The following is an 18,939-nucleotide window of genomic DNA, read 5'->3' on the forward strand; positions in this document are numbered from 1 at the left end:
TGGTGATGGACAGGGAGGCCTGGTGTGCTGCGATTCATGGGGTCGCAAAGAGTCGGACACGACTGAGCGACTGATCTGATCTGATCTGATAGCTACATGTGAGTAGTGGTTACATATTCAGCAACACAGATGCCAGTGCAGAAAGTTCTATTGGTAGCACTGCTCTAGAAAACTGGTCCCCAGATATTCATAATTCCTACTCACTGCACCATGATGTACCGAAGAATCTGATTTGAGATTGTGTTGCTCAGAGTACCATGAAAGAGTTTGACAAATGTTTGCCTCCCACAGGCCTGGGATCTCATATCCAGTATCTCATTTGCTTCTTATCAGCTCTGCAAAATAGGCCAGAGTAGGATTATTGCTTCCACTTGATAAACAACCAAGGCTCACAGGAAGAAAGGGTTTTGTTTAAGGTCCCCCACAGCTAGCGGGTGGCAAGGTTTGGAATCAAATCAGAAACCTGGACTTCTAGTTCAGTACTTCCAGTGATGTTTTTCACAAAAGGCCCTTTAGAGACCAACTGGTATGAACACCGTCATTGTATAAACGAAGACACTAAGATCAGAAAGGGAGGGAGACTGCAGATGCACAGCAAACTGATGACAAACCGAAACTGGTAAACTGGTTTTTAGTCTTCAGTGCAGGACCCCATATAAGAGAGCAAGGAGCATGGAGAATGGGGATGGGGAGGAAAAGCGGGATTTCAAGTCCCTACCAGGGACCTCCTGCTTGTAGGTAGTGGTAGAACATCAGGAAGCTAGAAGTCAGGCAAGCTTATTCTCTCCTTCCAGACCGAGAGGAGCTCTTCTTCATCCTCAGGGAGGATTATATGAGATGGCACAGCTGTGCAGCTATCGGCCAGTTCTGCTTCCCTGTCAGATGAGCAACCCCCTGGCCTAGGGGACACTGCATTCAGTTCCCCACTTTAGAGGTGGCAGTGGATGGGACCAATGTCTCCCTCTTTTAAAGTTTCATTTTCATAATTTTTAATTGAAGTATGGTTAGTATATGACATGTTAAAAGCATACAACATAGTGAATCAAAACTTTTACATATTGTACTCCATTTACAGCTATTATAAGACCATGTGATGCTGTTAGAGCAGGTGCCACAGTGGCCACTGCTGCCCCACCTGGACCACACACACTCCAGGCCCCCGGGTCGCCTCTGCATCCCTAGACGCTCTGTTCCCAGATCCTGGCTGTCCTAGACCCAGTGCCAGGCTGTGGTGTGGACTGAGTGGGGCCGGGCATTCGCTCAGATCGGTGAGGTGGTTGTTGCTAGGGCAGACCTCTCTGCCCTGTCTATTGACAGGTCAGCACCCATGTACTCCTCATGAGTGGAGTCTAGGCTCTGCCAGCATTTCTGTCAGTCCCACTGGTTCTCCAGGCAGCCACAAGGGCTTGTCCCTTCTGTGTGGGACCCTAGGACTGGAATGTCCAGTCTGTGGCTCCACCCGCTCACTCCCCAGGATGAGTGTCCACTTGTGTGATCAGATTTCCTTCTCAGTCCCCTTCCAGGGTCACAGGTGCTCACCCAGTGCTTTTCTTCCCATCCTACCTGATTCTGTGGGAATCTTTTCGTAGCCTTGGTTACACAGGAACTCTTCCAGTTTCCAGATAGAATTCTGAGAGGCTTATTGCACACGTAGATGTGTTTTTGGTGTGTTTGTGGGGGAAGGTGAGCTCTATGTCCTTATACCCAGCTATTTTGTTCAGGCTCCAACTCAGATCTTTATTCCAACCATTCTAACAATCAGTTCAACATGTGTGTACCCATGTCTCTCCCCTTCTCTCCATGGCAGACCCTTTTTTCTCCCCTAAACCCGCCATCCGAGCTTCAGCGATCTTGGTACAGAAGAGTGCGACAAAACCCATTCCAGGAAGTACTGAGTTACCTTATGTCTCTCCTCCACTGGGGAGGAGCCCTCAGCTTCTCTCCAGGGACCTGAACAGCTTATCTTTGTCCACAGATACCTGGCCTTTCAGGTGCTCTGATACTGACGTGTGACGGTGGCCAACTCACTATTCTTTCACTGTGCCTCTTACCTGCCCACCATGCCCCATTCAGAGACAGCACATGGGGCAGCTGATAGACAGTAAAATTTTGTCCCTGCAGCTGGGCCGACCCCCTGATGTCAGCGCCAGGCCCACAGCGATACACGATGTGCTAGGAGAGCCAGGTGGGATGCAGGGAGCACCCTCTGTGTGGAAAAGACCTAGGCCAGGGATGCTGCCATTGATACCTGCCAGGCCAGGAACCCCAGGGTGTGGGGACAGCTACCACCCATGTCCTTGTGTCCCCCTGCACCCTGACCCCTGGCATGCAGGTGTAGGGCAGTGGGTAGAAGCAGGGGTAGGTAACTGTGTGAACCTTGGTGGTTTTGATGCCAAGGCTGCTACTGCTGCTAAGTCGCTTCAGTCGTGTCCGACTCTGTGTGACCCCATAGACGGCAGCCCACCAGGCTTCCCGTCCCTGGGATTCTCCAGGCAAGAACGCTGGAGTGGGTTGCCATTTCCTTCTCCAATGCATGAAAGTGAAAAGTGAAAGTGAAGTTGCTCAGTCGTGTCCGACTCTTAGCGACCCCATGGACTGCAGCCTACCAGGCTCCTCCGTCCATGGGATTTTCTAGGAGGTGCCCCTAAAAAGCAGAAAGAACCTTCACCATCACCCTTACACTCTGCCAGCCCATCAGTGCTTTCACATCTTGTTTCAGCCTCAGGGCCTCACTCCAAGCCTTGGCCTATTCTGACAGGCAGCATTTGAGCCAGCCTTTATTCCAGCCTCAGCCCCAACACCAAGCCTGGGTAAGGCCAGGGCCCATGGGATGCCAGTTCCTGAGAAGTCCAGAACTGCTGGCGAGTCCCTCAGCTCCCAAGACTTACTCAGCAAGGAACGCTGCCCCCAGCAGAGGCTTTGTGTAAAGACCCACTTCCTCTCTCTCCCAGGAAAGCAAGGCCAGATGAATGCAGTATCACGTGTTTTTATTTTCCATAGCTTGCCTGCCCCAGGGTGAAGGTATGACCACAGCTCACCTCTTCACAGCCACCACGGGCTACACGAGGGAAACCCCACCTCCCTCAACCTGCCCCTTCTCCAGCCTGGCCCGGCACTTCTCAATTAGAACAATGTTTTCTAATTTGCATTCTGCAGCCTGAAGAGCTCAGGTTGGGGGAGAAACTTGGTTAAAGATGTTTAAGAGACGCTGGACTCTCGGCTCCTTCTTTGTGAATTTGCAATGCACATTAGCATATTAAAGGATCTGAAAAGTCCTGCAGTTTGCAGAGCTGTGTAACTTGAGTGAACCTGTGTGGTTAGTTGCTCAGTCATGTCTGACTATTTGCGACCCCATGGACTCTAGCCTGGCAGGCTCCTCTCTATGGGATTCTCCAGCCAAGAATACTGGTGTGGGTTGCCATGCCCTCCTCCAGGGGATCTTCCCAGCCCAAGGATTGAACCCAGGTCTCCTGCATTGTGGGTGGATTCTTAGCTGTCTGAGCCAACAGCAGAGCTGTGTAACTTGAGTGAACTTAGAGTTTCCCAAATTACTTGGCCACCCCTTCTTTTATCGGTTGTGACCATTCACATCCAGAGCTGTCCCCAAGGCTCCTGGATAATGTGTTTGCACAGGTTTGGAGAAGCAGAGTTACATCTGAATACCTAGAAGGAGAAATGGATGAAGCCCAGATGGAGGGGAATGAAGAAAGCGGTTTGGGTTGATGCAGGAAACCTCTGTTCCCATGAGTCGACCTTTCCTACACGCTGGCCCCTGGGGGCTGGGAACCTCAGGCAAGGCCCACTGGATCTTGTGATTTCAGTGTGCCCTCTGCTAAAGCTTGGAAAGAAGCTGCTTTGAGGATCTTTCACAGAAGGGGAGCGAGGTGTATGTGAAGGCATTTAATCAAAATGCTGATACAGAGACGGGATTGTTACTGTCTCCAGATGACCCAGTGCTTCCTGAGAAGAATCTTGAATCCACAGATGGTCAGGCCTGGACAGGCCTGCCGAGGTTAGTTCCTCCAGCCACCCCTCTGCACTGATGGGGAGGCTGAGGGCCAGGATCTACAGGCCTGGGGTCGGGGTGCTAGAAGGGACTGAGTGGAGAGCAGGACTGAGAGACTGGTCAGGGTGGGGCAAACAGAGCAAGGAGAAAGACCACGTCTCATACCTGACCTCCTAGACTTCAGGGAGGAAGACAAAGTACGGTCAGATGACAGATGAGCCCCAGTCCTGGCTCTGGGTCCCTCTCCCCGCCTCGGTTTCCTCATCTGCACGGGGATGAGGTTCCAGCTCTGGCTGTTGAGGGTACTTAGATCCACTAGGGGGCACCCGAGTCCTGATGGTGCTGAGGCTGCGGGAGCAGGAAGGTGCCAAGTGAACCCTGCCTGGTCCAGGAGGAGGAGCTCTGGCCTTAGCCCTTGGATGGACCAGACTCTGGGCCTGGGGCCGGTGGCGTGCCCGATGCTCTGCCCAGGGGGCAAGGGACTCCAGTGCCTCCCCACTTTGATTCACAGCGTGCGGTCTCCACCCTTCCCTGCTGACCCCCCAGCCCCTAGTCTGACCTTCAGACAAGTCTAGAATGGAACAGTGAGTGACTCAAGGGCGGTCTGTTCAGTTGCCCTAACTGGTTTACAGGCTGAGGAAAGGCCAGGCGGGGTGAGGTGGCTGGGGCAAGTTAGGTCACTGAGGAGCTGGCAGCAAAGCTGACAAGTTAGGACCAGGGGTGTGTTCCCTCTTGGTCGGATGCCCAGTGTGGCACGGTTGCCCCTGGGGAAAGCCTCAGTACTCCCTGACCTGAACAGAGAGAAGGGTCGGGGTGGGGCGGGGAACAAAAGGATTCCTCTCGCTTGTCCTCTGCACCGGCTCGAGGGAGGGCGCTGCTCGGGGCCTAAGCAGCCCCCAGGTGATTCTGTGTGGCCCAAGCCCCCAGGGCCTGCTGGGCACACACCCTGGCTCCCCGTGTCACTCCTGCCCTGATCCCCTTCTGGGAAAAGGACAAGAGGCCCCTGCTGCCTTCTCTACTAGGTCCTGGAGAGGAAGCTGTGACCGCAGGCATCCTAGAGGCCCAGGCCCTATGTGGCCAGGAAGGAGACCTCAGTGGGGGTGACAGAGGCCAGAGGGAAGGCAGGGGCAGCGTCAGCCCCGAGGACCCGGTACAGCAGCTCCTCCTTCTCCTGCTGGAGCTGCCGCCGTGATTGCGACTCCTTCTCCAGGGCCTCACGGGCAAGAAGCAGGTCCTCCGAGAGCTGCCTGTGGACACAAAGCCGGCGCTGCCTGAGGGGACCACCTCTCAGGGCCTCCAGCAACTGCAAAGACCAGCCCATTCCTCCAGAAAGCCTGCCCGGTGGCCGCACTTGAAAAGGCAACTCCAGCTGTTGACCAAGGTGGCCCTCAGCTTTGGGTTCAGATCTGCTCCACCTCTAAGAAGTGTAATTCTGCCCCAGGTATTCACTCTGGGCAAACTTGCAAAATGGGAATGCTAACAGGACCGGCTCTCAGAGTCAGTATAATGATCAGGATTAGATGAGATAATATGTTGTCAACAAATTACATCTGACACATGATCTCAGCTGTCATTGACCGACCCCTTACCACTGATTCAGTCATTCTTTTGGCCTCTTGAACCCTAAGCTTCCTGTTCCTTCTTCCTGAACTGGGCTTTCCCATGGAGCCCACTCAGCTGGGATGGGGATAAACAGATATTAATCAGTCCTGCTACTTCTGTTTCCGGGCAGAGCTGGTCCCTTGGGACTCCTGACCCCCAAGCAAAGAGGAGCCAACCTCCTCCCCCAGACAGGCTTGGGCCTCCTGCAGACTCTCCCAACTGGAAATTCACAAAAAATAAGCGGTGGGGTGGGAGGAGCAGGGCATGGGAGCAGCTACCTTGACACAACCATCTGGTTGCGTCCTCTGGCGTGGAGGTCCTCGTTCTCCTGCTGTAGGGTGGTGATCTTCTCCTCCAACAGCAGATTTTTTTCTTTCTATAACAAATCAGAGTGAGCTCAGAAAGCCCCCGGCACAACGTGTGCTATCACCTCCCTCTTATCCGTGGCCACCAAAAACACTGATTCACTTTAGACCAAATGTTACATTTCATGAGGCACTAAGATTACTTGGAACAATGCAACTAAGGCGTGAACACAGGACTGCCAACTTTTCACTTCGCCAGATGAGTATTAAAAAAAGAAGACAGCCACTACCATCTAAAATCTCCATCAGTTCCCAAGAGAAAAAAAATAGTTTGGTTCTCCAAAAGACAGAAATAAATAATGTATATAAATGTAAGTGTATCTGTTATGCTAATCCACAAAAAATGGTTGAACAAAATGGATAAGGGTCCACTGAAATGGTCTAACTTTATGTTGTGCGGCACACAAGAGGCCAGGGAACTTCTTCCAGGACAATGTAACATAATCTGTTTGGATTCAATCCTAAATCCCCCAAGGCCTTCCTTCTGGAGACAAAGCCACGGTGTCCCTAACGCCCACCACTGCCCAGGCCCGTCCTTGCTGACTCTGATTTCCCATATCTGTCTGATTTTTTTTTTTTTTTCCGGCATTGACTCCTTCCTCAACCCTTGCCAGACCGGTGACATCTTCCAGGCCCTCCTGGTTAGCCAGGCTACTTGCTCTGGTGTCACCCAAGTGATAGCATCGCGCATAGTCAAAAAGTACAAGACCAGGATGAGAAGGAGCCACTGCTGGGCCCAGACCAGCCCCAGGGACTCAAGGGCCAGCATGGGCGGCAGGTCAAAGCTGGTGTGGACCAGGCTGGGCCTTCCTCAGAGTATAATCAGTACCTACCCTCTGCACACATGACAGAGGAAATACCCAGAAAGTGGAAGCGTAAGGCTGCCTTCCCCTAGCCCCCTTCCCCATCCCTCATCCCAGCTGCTGCCAGCCACGGACCACTGTCTCCATGAGGATCAGCCGCTTGTCCAGCTCATGGATTCGCTCATTCTTCATCTCGATGACAAAGTGTAAGCTCTCCAGCTCCTGCTCCCAGAACTGGCTGAGGCTCCCGTGCTCCTAGACAGGAACACAGAGTGACCTTAGACCAGCCAGCATGGGGAGGGGAGAGCAGTGGGGAGAGTGGGCTACCTCCCTCCTCCCCATTCTGCCCCCAACGGTGTTTGACAAGTCACCTCCCCTTCTTGGCCTGTGGCAAGTGCTTAACGTGCTGTATCTTACTCTATTCCAACAGTGCCTGCTGCGCCCGCACCATCACGGACGAGGAAACCGTGTTTCACAGAGGTTAAGTTGCTTCTGCTACGTGGTAGGTCTGCTCTTGGCACTTCATTCTGAGTCCAGAGCATGAGCACTTGACCACCCACGTGCTTCTCTCTGATCTTTACGTTCCCCCTCAGTGACATGGGGACACTGTTTCTTCCAGACCCTCATTAAGGTAACAGCATCAGTTCTAGCCCCAACCTGGAAGAGGGACTGGCCTTTCCTGTTGCCCAGACCTGGACCTTTCTGGAGACTGAAGGAGGACAGGCTGTGGGGACTGCCACCTACCTGGATGTGCTTCTTGTAGTCTCGGCTCAGGATGGACTCCTCTGCCCTCTTCATCTTGGCCTGGAAGGCCTCTAGCTGTGCGGTCAGTCTGTCAATGGTCTCCTGGAGGGGGGAGCAGACAGGAAATGATGCAAGCCTGGCTCATAAGGCTGGAGGTGGACTTCTCTACCCCTTGGGGAGGGGTCAGTGTTGACCTCTTCATTCTGTCTTTGCTCTACCCAGCACTGCAGGCTTAAGCTACTTCAACCACTGTTCAAAACATACAGCCCCAGCTCTCCATACCCTTGGGGATGATGTCAGGGTATTCACGGCTGGTGGCAGACTGGCATTCAAAGTACATGCAAGCCAGGCTCAGCATCCTTGCTCTGTCTCTTCTCTCACTGCTCCCTCTACATGCCTTCTCCTGCAGCCAACATCACATCACTCTTGCAGCTGCCAGGTACATGCCTGCCTCCATACTGCTCTCCTGTCAAGGATTTTCCTCCACCTATACTTTGTCCGTCGCCTCTAGGATAGGGCACCCCCTTACTGGGGCTCACAGACTCCCATCGTTTGGTCCCTGCCTCCCTCTCTGGCCTCCACTGTTTCCCCCTCATGCTCTATACCCAGGTCTCCTGGACTTGTTTCAGTTCCACAGCTACTCTGTATTTTTTCCCCTTTCCTCCATGCGTTTAAACACGTGTTTTTTGTATGTTTGTTTTCTGCTAAGGCACTCTTCCTACCCTTTCTCATCTGAAAAATCCCAACCCACCCTCAGATTCCAGCTTAGACCTCACCCTCTCTAGAAAATCCCTGACCAGTCAATCTGGGTCAGAGGCCTTCCTTCATTCTTCCACAGCTCACTGCGCAGCCACCCTCGGCTCTAATCATACCGTGGCCCCAGGCCCACGACGTCTCCAAGATGCTCCCAACCATCCCTGAAAAAGAGGCCAACCCTCATCTCAGACCAAGACCTCCTGAGCTGACAGCAGGGTGGCCACATCACAGAGACTCACACGGCCCAACCCTTCTCACCTGCAGGGCCGCCTTGGCCTCCTGGAAGGAGTGGGTAAGGGCTTCCTTGTCCTGCTCATAGGAGGCCTGGAGGACTGGAGGGAAAGGAGACGCAGTGAGCTCAGAGCCCTGATACTTCACCCCACAGGGCCAGAGAGCCCAGGTGACCCCTTGGGACCATAGGGGTCAAGAGTCTGAGAGTGCTTGTATTCATCTTTCTATCTCATGGGCTTGGGGCTGAACTAGAACTATAGCAGATATTTAATAGAAGCTCATGGAAAGGGAAACAAATGAGATCCTGGGAAGATCTTGCATCCTGCCTCCTCTACAAAGTTCCTTTCGGAAAATTCCAACCTTGTCTCAATTGAAAGAAGACAACAGGGAAATGACCAGTCACTGGGTGGGATGGAAAACAGGACAGAGAACAGGAAAGTGTAATACAGCCGAAAGCCCAGGGATGCAAGGGGCCTGGGTCATAGCGGCAGTGACACAAGGAAGAGAATGCTCAGTAATATAAATGTGATAGAGCTATCAAAATGGATAAGGTCAGCTTTAGAAAAACTATGTAAATTGTTATAAAAACGAATTTAAAACTTTTTGATAAATTATGGGACAGGTAATTTGCCAAGACAGGTTCGGTTCCAAGTAAGATGAAGGGAGCACATGCCATCCGGTCTCCTGAATTTAGCTATAAAACCAGGACAGAATGAATGGCACAACTATTTTCAGACTCTGAACAGTAAATTGTGGCAGGCAGACTGGGCAAGAAGATCAGAATTCAAAGCACTGCTCAACCAAGGTATTTATTTAATTTAAACAGGACCCAGAATCTGATGTATTCAAATACTCAAAATGTTCAGAATGCAATACAAAATTGCTCAGCATACAAATCCAAAATTCCCCAGGTGACAACTCTAAATATTCAGCATACAAAGTGGGAAAATCTCATCTCTCCTGAGAAAAGACATTGAACAGATGCCAACACTGAGGTGCCACAGATTTCGTCCTCCAGGGGATCTCCCTGACCCAGGAATCAAAGCCAGGTCTTCTGCATTGCAGGCAGATTCTTTACTGACTGAGCTACAAGGGAAGCCCGTTGGAATTATGAAGGGACCTTAAGGAAGCCACTATATATATAAAGAAGCCCTGAAACAAAGGTGAAAAAACCTTTGAAAACAAAGTTTGAAAACAAAGAATGAAAAATTAGAAAGTGTAACCAAACATTAAAACCAGGAGGGAATTTTAGAACAACAACAAAAAAAAATGAAGTGAAAACTCACTTGGGGGGCTCAATAGAGGAACAGAGATGACATAAAAAAGAGTCTGTTGGTGATGAATTCTTTTAGTGTTTCTTCATCTAGAATGTCTCTATTTCACCTTCTTTCCCGAAGAACATTTTTTTCTGAAGATAGGATTCTTGATTTACAGTTCTTTTATTTTAGCACTTTTAAAATATTCTTATTCCTTGTAGCCTCCAAGCTTTCTAATGAGAAATCCACAATTCATTCAAACTTATTTCTTCTACGTAATGCACCATTTTTCTTTGGTTCTGTTCCAGATTTTTTTGTCATTAGTTTAAAAAAAGAGATATGTTTGAGTGTGGATTTTCTTGGGCTTGCTTTGGGGTTCAATACACATCTTTCACCTGTAGGATGATTTTTTGCCAAATCTGGGAAGCGTCCAACCATTCCTTCTTCGAATAGTTTTTCTGCACCTCATCCTTTCTGAGTCTGACACAAATGTCAGACATCTTAGGATTATTTTACGGATACCTGAGGCTCTGTCCATTTTTTTTTCCAGTATCTTTCTGGCTTTTGTTCAGATTTATGGTAATTTCTATGGATCTTCAAAAGTTCACTAGCTCATTTTAATCCCTAGAAGATACCTACATTAAATATGTCACAGGTAGGTTAAAAGTAAAAGAATGAAAAAGCAACATTTAAGAATAAGGAAGATTTTCAGGGATGAAGAAGTACATTACATCATGATAAAGGGGTCTATTCTCCAGGAAGACATAACAACCTTAAATATCTATACAAGTATAGTTATTCTTCAAATTACATGAAGCAAAAACCGACAGAACTGAAAGGAGAAACAGACAAATACACAAGTACAGTTAAGACTTAAACATTCCTCAATACTCGATAGAAAACATAGGCAGACAATCAGTAAGAATATAGACCTGAACAATACTGCCAACTTGTTTTAACTGATTAATTTATAAAGTACTCAACAGCAGAATACACATTCTTTCTGAGGGCACATGAAGCATTCATAAGATAGACCATATCTTGAATCATAAAATAAGCTGTAACAAGTTAAAAAAGGAATGAACTATAAACTATGTTCTCTGACTGCAAAGGAATCAAACTGGATACCGGTAACAAAAAGAGAACTGGAAAACGTCCAAACACTTAGAAGGAAATACCCTTCTAAATTGTCAACGAGCTAAAGAGGACGTCTTGAGGGAGATTAGAAGAAATTTTGAACTGAACAAAAAATATAAAACGTCAGTTTCTAGGATGCAGATAATGCAGTGCTTAGGGGGAAATTTTTAGCATTAAGGGCTTACGTTAGAAAAGTGAAAGTCACTCAGTCATGTCCAACTCTTTGTGATCCCATGGACTATACAATCCATGGAATTCTCCGGCCAGAATACTGGAGTGGGTAGTCTTTCCATTCTCCAGGGGATCTTCCAAACCCAAGGATAGAACACAGGTCTCCCATATTACAGGCAGATTCTTTACTAGCTGACCCACCAGGGAAGCCCATTGAAGTTAAATTTGTACTTAAATACTGCCTAGAAAAGAAATGGCCAAGCATGTCTTTTCTTGTGTTTATCTGGTGTATCCTCCATGGTCAAATATCTGTTTAAATCTTTAGGTTTCTCTGAAAAATTCTACTGAATATTTTAAAATGATATAGTGCAACTCTCTATAATCTCTTTCAGAGATAGAAGAAGAAGGGACATTTCCCAGCTCGTTCCATGAGGCAAGCTTTGCCCTGATACTACAACCAGACAGATGGTACAAGAAAACTATAGACCAGTAGCCCTTATAAACACAGACAAAAATCTTCAATTAAATATTAGAAAATCAAGTTCAGCAACATATAAAAATACCAAGAGAGGTTTTGTTAATGCAAGTTCAAAAATTGAAGGCTCAAATTAATGTAATCTACCATGTTAACAGTATAAAAAAGGAAAATCACATGATTATATGGATCATGGATCTAAATGTAAAACTTAAAGCCATATAATTTTTGGAAGAAAAGAGAGAAGATCTTTGTTACCTAGAGTTCAGCAAAGAGTTCTTAGACATGATACCAACAGCATAATTGATAAAAGAAAAAATTACCTAGAATTTATTAAAATTAAAGGCTTTGCTTTGTGAAAACCATTAATGAGAGAATGAAAAAACAAACAAACCTTAAACACACACACATGGACTAGGAGAAAATATCTGTAAATACAAAGGACCTGTATCCAAAATACATAAAGATCTCTCAAAACTCAACAGTAAGAACAAAACAGGCTAATTAGATACGTAGGACTTGAACAGACATTCTGCCAAAGAGGTTATACAGACAGCAAATAAACCCAAGAAAAGATGCTCAACATGATTAATCATTATCGAGATGTAAATTATACCCACAATGAGATATCACTACCTATTTATTAGAGCAGCAAAAAAATAAAGTCTTGACAAGTGTCAGTGAAAAGGAACAGTGGAACTCACTCATCACTGATGGGAAGGTAAAATGACAGTCCCTTAGGAAAGCAGTTTAGTCGATTCTCACAAAGCTGAATATACATGTACCACGTGACCTATCCATCCCACTCCTAGATATTTACCCAAGAAACTTAAGAACACACAGAAACCTTACACAAATGTTGAGGAGAGCACTATTCATAATTACCTCCAGTTGGAAATGACCTGTCCCCACTTGGACAAGGGGAGGAGTGAACAATGGATCACAATTCAGCCACGAAATAGGAGGCATTCCTGATATAACCAGTCACTTAGATGACTCTCAAATGCACCATGATGAGGGAAAGAAGCCAGTGTTAAATATTATATTGTATTATTTTGTTTCTGTAATAATCTTAAAAAGACAAAACCATGAGTGGAGAACAGATCAGTATTTCCCAGGGGTTAGGGTGGGAGAGGATGTGAATACAAATGGGCAGCCTGAGAGAGTATTTTGGGGGTGATGGGACTGTTTTATATTGGATTATGGTGGTGGCTGCATTAATCTATATATGTGTTAAAGTTTATGAAACTACATCAGAAAGTCCATTTGAATGTATAATAATTAAAAAACAAAAATAGAAAATAAAAGACAATAAAGTGTCATCAAGTGTTAAAAAAACCACCACTAGCCTTTCCCAGTTACACTTCCCCCATGGTATATTTCTAGTCATTTATTTAATTTTCACTTTGTTGTTGTCATTTAGTCACTAAGTTGTGTCTGACTCTTTTGTAACCCCATGGACTATAGCCCACCAGGCTCCTGTGTCTGCGGGATTTCCCAGGCAAGAATATTAGAGTGGGCTGCCATTTCCTTCTCCAGGGGAATCCTTCTAACCCAGGGATCGAACCGCATCTCCTGCATTGGCAGGTGAATTCTCTACCACTGAGCCACCAGGCAGGCCTTAAGCAGCACCTAACAGGTGCCAAGCAACTGAAAAATAACTATGAAAGAATTCTGACTGTTGGGAAGAACACAAGACAGGCAGTCCCTTCCCCTCTGGGTTTCTACAATAGGAAAATTGTCTTATTAATATCTTTATAACACTAAAACTAGTATCAAGTCAATGCTCTGCTTGGAGAAGAAAGCTGTTTTCCCATAATAGCTTTGAGAAGGAGGGAAGGACTTTAGAGATATAGATACTGAAATGAGATTCAAAGTAAGTTTCAGAGATACTGTAGAAAGTGAACTGAGGTCAACTGACAGGCCCAGTTTCACAGGGTACATTAGTACCCTTCAAATTCCCAGGGCAAAGGCTTCAGTTCTATTTCAAAACGTTTTATGCTAATGTTGCAATATGTTTCAAGATTCCTAAAATTGTTCAGACCTCTGTTCTAGTTATTCCATTTCTGGAAATCTAAGGATATAATGTAAAATACGGGCACATCTTTAGGCAAAACACATTTAGTGCAGTATTACTTAAACAGTAGTTAAAATCTTTATGTCTAGACTCACAGGAAATAAGGAAAACCATGTGTGCAGTGGTCTAGACTTTACACACATTTTAGCAGCAGACGAAGTACTTGCAAACATGTTTGTCACAATGTTAAATAAAAAGAACGGTATATACATTTTACATATAAAATAATCTTAACTGTGTTTTTAAAAGATAAAAAATTCTGGGGGAAAGTCATAAAAATACTGATGATGAAAAAAAACTGGTATCACTTTTTTGAGGTAAATTTCAATAGCATCAAAAATCTAGATAACCTTCCCCAAAGAAGCTATACAAATAATCAACATGCACATGAGAAGATGCTCAGCAAAATTAGTCATTAGGGAAATACAAGTCAAAACCACAGTGAGATACCCCTTTGCACTCACTAGGATGGCAATAATAAGAAGAACAACAATGATGAGCATTGGCAAGGATGCGGTACAACTGGAACTCTTGTGCTTTGCTGTTGGAACTGAAAAATGGTACAGCTACTATGGAAAACAGTTTGGTGGATTCTCAAAAAGTTAAGCATAGAATTACCAAATGACCCAGCAGTTCTACTCCTGGGGGTACAGCCAGGGGAACTGAAAGCAGGTGATCAACCAGGGGCTTGTACTGAAGGCATTTGTTCACAGCCCATCCATCAGCAGATGAATGGATAAGAGAGAGTGTGGGGTGCCTAGGCAATGGAATATTACATGCCACAAAAAGGAATGGAATAAATTTTTTAAATGGTGTTGGGGAAAGGAATGGAGTGTCCATGCACACTGCAGCATGGATGAGCTTTATGCTGGGTGAAGGAAGCCAGCTGTGGGGGCTGTGGGATTCCATTCACATGAGTGTCTGTAGTGGGCAAAGTCATGAGACTCAGAGCAGATTGGTAGTTGCTGGGGGGCTGGAAGGGTGAGTGTGGGGTTGGGGAGTGACTGCTTAGTGGGTATGGAGTTTGCTTTTAGGATGGGAGAGCTCTGGAAGGGTACAGTGGTGATGGTTTCAGGGGACTGTGACTAGACAAAATGTCACTAATGGTAAATTTTATGTTTATTTTACCAAAATAAAAGATATTTGTACATAAACTTTGTCATACCAACCCTACTGGAATGTTTTTCTAATGATAAAATCATGAATGTGGCAAAGATTTTACAAAATGGGGTTCACTGTGTATCATTGATGTTATAAGCAATGGTAAAAGTTTGAACTTGCTGAAATGCCTAACCCAAGGGGCTAGTTAAAAGAACAAGGGAACACACTGGAATGCTATGTAGTTACTAAAAGTTGTGCTACAGGAGTTTGATGACAAGATGTTAATACAATGCACAGTGAAAAATCAATTTATCTCCTCCCCCCAAAGTAGGTGTGTGTATAGATGTATATTCTAGGTAAATACACACTAAAGAAGTACAAGGGATCTATATCAAAGGGGTAACAGTGACTAGTTCTGGGTGGAATTACACACAATTTTAATTTTCTCAGTAATAAAACAATAAATGCTAATAAATACTTGCTAAGTATCTTGCAAAATATCAGGGACTGTTCTAGATTCTTTCACTATCTGCCTTTCTTTCTGTCTATCTATCCATCTGTAAATTAAATTGTTTGACTCTGTAAAAGACCCTATGAATAAGAGTTAACTGACTTCTTCAAGGTTACACAGGTGATAAGTGGTGAAGCTGGGATTCAAACCCTGAGACCATGGCTGCAGAGCCTGAGCTCCAGCCATTACAAGATCATCTTTTTAATCCATACATTCTAAATTTTTTATGATAAGCATTATCACATATAAAAGGAAAGAAAGGTATTTGAAAAAAATAGTCAACCTAAGTATATGCCAAAGCCTTTGACTGTGTGGATCACAATAAGCTGTGGAAAATTCTGAAAGAGATGGGAATACCAGACCACCTGAGAAACCTGTATGCAGGTCAGGAAGCAACAATTAGAACCGGACATGGAACAACAGACTGGTTCCAAATAGGAAAAGGAGTACATCAAGGCTGTATATTGTCACCCTGCTTATTTAACTTATATGCAGAGTACATCATGAGAAATGCTGGGCTTGAAGAAGCACAAGCTGGAATCAAGATTGGTGGGAGAAATATCAATAACCTCAGATATGCAGATGACACCACCCTTATGGCAGAAAGTGAAGAAGAACTCAAAACCTCTTGATGAAAGTGAAAGAGCAGAGTGGAAAAGTTGGCTTAAAGCTCACCATTCAGAAAACTAAGATCATGGCATCTGGTCCCATCACTTCATGGGAAATAGATGGGGAAACAGTGGAAATAGTGTCAGACTTTATTTTTGGGGGCTCCGAAATCACTGCAGATGGTGATTGCAGCCATGAAATTAAAAGACACTTTCTCCTTGGAAGGAAAGTTATGACCAACCTAGATAGCATATTCAAAAGCAGAGACATTACTTTGCCAACAAAGGTCCGTCTAGTCAAGGCTATGGTTTTTCTAGTGGTCATGTATGGATGTGAGAGTTGGACTGTGAAGAAAGCTGAGTGTCGAAGAATTGATGTTTTTGAACTGTGGTCCTGGAGAAGACTCTTGAGAGTCCCTTGGACTGCAAGGAGATCCAACCAGTCCATCCTAAAGGAGACCAGTCCTGGGTGTTCATTGGAAGGACTGATGCTAAAGCTGAAACTCAAATACTCTGACCACCTGAATGGAAGAGTTGACTCATTGGAAAAGACTCTGAGGCTGGGAGGGATTGGGGGCAGGAGGAGAAGGGGACGACAGAGGATGAGATGGCTGGATGGTATCACTGACTCGATACACATGAATTTGGGTGAACTCCAGGAGTTGGTGATGGACAGGGAGGCCTGGCGTGCTGCAGTTCATGGGGTCACAAAGAGTCAGACACGACTAAGCAACTGAACTGAACTAAACTGAAGCATAGAGCTGTCGTCATTGTGGGGAAGAAACATGGGTATTTAAATATTCTCCTATTTGTCTAGGTTTTCCAACTTTCCTATAATGAATACAGATTGTTTCTTAAAATGGAAAGGAAAAACACCTCTCAACTAAGGTAAAACAAAGCATGGGGTCAAATATTGTAAGCCTGAAAGGACAAGTCTTAGGACCCTGCAGACTCCAGTCCTGAAGTGACAATTGCTTAGGGACCAGAGGTGGGTGGGAGGGGAAAATGGGAGTCCCACGTGAGCTCGGCAGGTGGAACAGAAGGAGTCTGGTCCACAGCCTTCCAAGTGCATCTTGTCCTTACCTCGAAGGGCCTCCACATGCTCTCCCTCTAGGACTTTTCGCTGTTCATTCAGTTTCTCTCCAAGTTCTAGCTCCCTCTCCTTCTCCACCTGAAGGCAGAGGGTCCCGAGCAGAATGAGATTCAGTAGGTTCAGGGCAGCCTGACTTATCCACTTATCACCCCTGGAGCCTTTTGGAGGTTGGTGATCAGAGTCCCCCCAGCCCCGCTGATCTGAGTGATGGAAATAATGTGTACATTCCTATGAGGGCACAGAGAGGGCACAAGGCCTCCAAGACATAGCTGATGTGACTGACTTCTCCCTCTTTAGGGCTTAAGAGGGGGCTTCCAGAGATTTACCATGTGGAAAGAGATTTTGGAATCTTCTAATCCTGATGCCATTGAAGGCAGAAGGACCTTTGCTATGTTGGTGGTTCCCCACTTTTATTGCATAGAATAAATAAAACAAATTATATGCCCACAGTTACAAATATTTGTTCAACAGATATAGGACTCTTTTCTGGGCAAAAGGAGTAAGAGATACTTGCAACAATGATAAAACCAAAAGTTGGTCTTGCTCTGGAATTTAATGAAGTTAGTGGAGCAGGAGGAAAAGAAACAGCTTGGGACTTACCTGCTGCGCCCATTTCTTCTTGTCCTCTTCATGTTGCTGGAGGATTCTGGTGATAGCCTTCTGGTGCTGCTCAGCCTCCTCAGATGCACATACATGGTCAGTTGTGGCTATTGGTGAGGGAGAAAAAAATCACAGAGTGAGGTTGGGTCCAGGCCCAATGGAGAGGGTGTGGGAGGCAGGAGCTACGGTGTGGGGAGCCTGGTTTCCCCCTCAAAAATAGTTTCAGTTGGGGGATCAACTTCTAGAGGCAGCTCCTTAAATCTCCCTGCCTTTGGAGACCCTCCTTCATGAAGTGGAGGAGCCAGAGGCCTCATCTTGCCCCTAAGATCTACAGGAGAGCAGGTGACTCACTGAACACATTCAGCCTATAAAGGTGCTGTTTGCTCCATCCAGTGTCTAAATTAAAAAAACAGTGGCTGACTTAATAACTGGGCAGCTTTGACTTAATCCTACAGATTTCCAGCTTTTTTTAAAAGTCCTGATCTAAGCTTTTATTTATTTATTTATTGTCTTTATTGCTGTGTGGGCTTTCTCTAGGTGTGGCGCGCAGGGGCTAATGCCTAGTTGCAGTGCAGGGGCCTCTCACTGTGGTGGCTCCTCTCCTTGTGGAGCAGGGGCTCCAGGGCACACGGCTTTCAGCAGTTGTGGCAAGAGGGATCTTAGTTCCCAGACCAGGGATCAAACCTGTGTCCCCTATATTGGCAGGTTGATTATTAACCACTGGACCTACAGGGAAGTCCTCCAACTCTTCTTGAAGAAGCCAAAGAAGTAGCAGTGTGTGATTCAGTGTCCAGCAGAAGCTGGCCTGAGGAACAGCGGCCTCCCCCTCCATCCAGGATGTGGTTCTGCCGTGCACCACCGTCCTCACCTCTCCTCTCCTCACTAAGGGGCTATTTGGGCACTGTGTCTGTGTGACACCTCACAGCGCAGAAAGGCTGCTGTGAGCAGGAAGAAGACCTTGAAAACAGGAAATCTAGCCATTGATGAGGGAAACTGCGAAACAGGCCTGGTGATGTCACTCTGGTGAGTCCAGCAGGCTCTGGGTCTCACCTAAGGCGGGGATCCACCCTCTCCGGGCCTCTGTTACCTAATACATTAAATCAGGATAATAATAATACCTACCTCATAGGGCTATTGAGATGATTAAGTCAGAAAACAACGGCGATGAAAATAACAACAGCATGTAAAGAATGTGGAGACTAAACAAAAACAACAATAACAAAGGATACCAGGAGCTTATTATGCTCAGAAACATGCCCGGATCTGCTCCAAGTGTCTCCCAGGTATTACTCACTGAATCCTCAGAGCTACCCAGAGCGGTGCGTGCTGTGATTATTCCCATTTCACAGATGAGGAAGCTGAGGGACAAAGAAATTATGCAACCTGTCCAAGATTACCCAGCC

At 46.3% G+C, this 18,939-nt stretch overlaps 1 protein-coding gene across 3 annotated transcripts in view; it reads right to left on the reverse strand.

The window, feature by feature from the left end:
- Positions 1 to 2,970: 2,970 nt before the first annotated feature.
- Positions 2,971 to 18,939, reverse strand: part of CCDC69 (coiled-coil domain containing 69) — a 35,406-nt gene continuing 19,437 nt past the window's right edge. For all 3 annotated transcript variants that reach the window (XM_086412507.1, XM_086412509.1, XM_086412508.1), the window contains 7 exons: positions 17,537 to 17,643; positions 16,927 to 17,014; positions 8,535 to 8,608; positions 7,521 to 7,622; positions 6,912 to 7,031; positions 5,887 to 5,984; positions 2,971 to 5,253 (listed from right to left, as the gene is read on the reverse strand). In XM_086412507.1, the coding sequence (XP_086268633.1) occupies positions 5,076 to 5,253; positions 5,887 to 5,984; positions 6,912 to 7,031; positions 7,521 to 7,622; positions 8,535 to 8,608; positions 16,927 to 17,014; positions 17,537 to 17,643 (767 nt within the window). In that variant the 3' untranslated portion in view covers positions 2,971 to 5,075. The remainder of the gene's footprint in view (positions 5,254 to 5,886; positions 5,985 to 6,911; positions 7,032 to 7,520; positions 7,623 to 8,534; positions 8,609 to 16,926; positions 17,015 to 17,536; positions 17,644 to 18,939) is intronic.

The sequence above is a fragment of the Bos grunniens genome, chromosome 7 (genome assembly GCF_055505025.1).
Source record: "Bos grunniens cultivar Pamir isolate PY7600 chromosome 7, Bosgru_T2T1.0, whole genome shotgun sequence".
Lineage (NCBI taxonomy): Eukaryota > Metazoa > Chordata > Mammalia > Artiodactyla > Bovidae > Bos > Bos grunniens.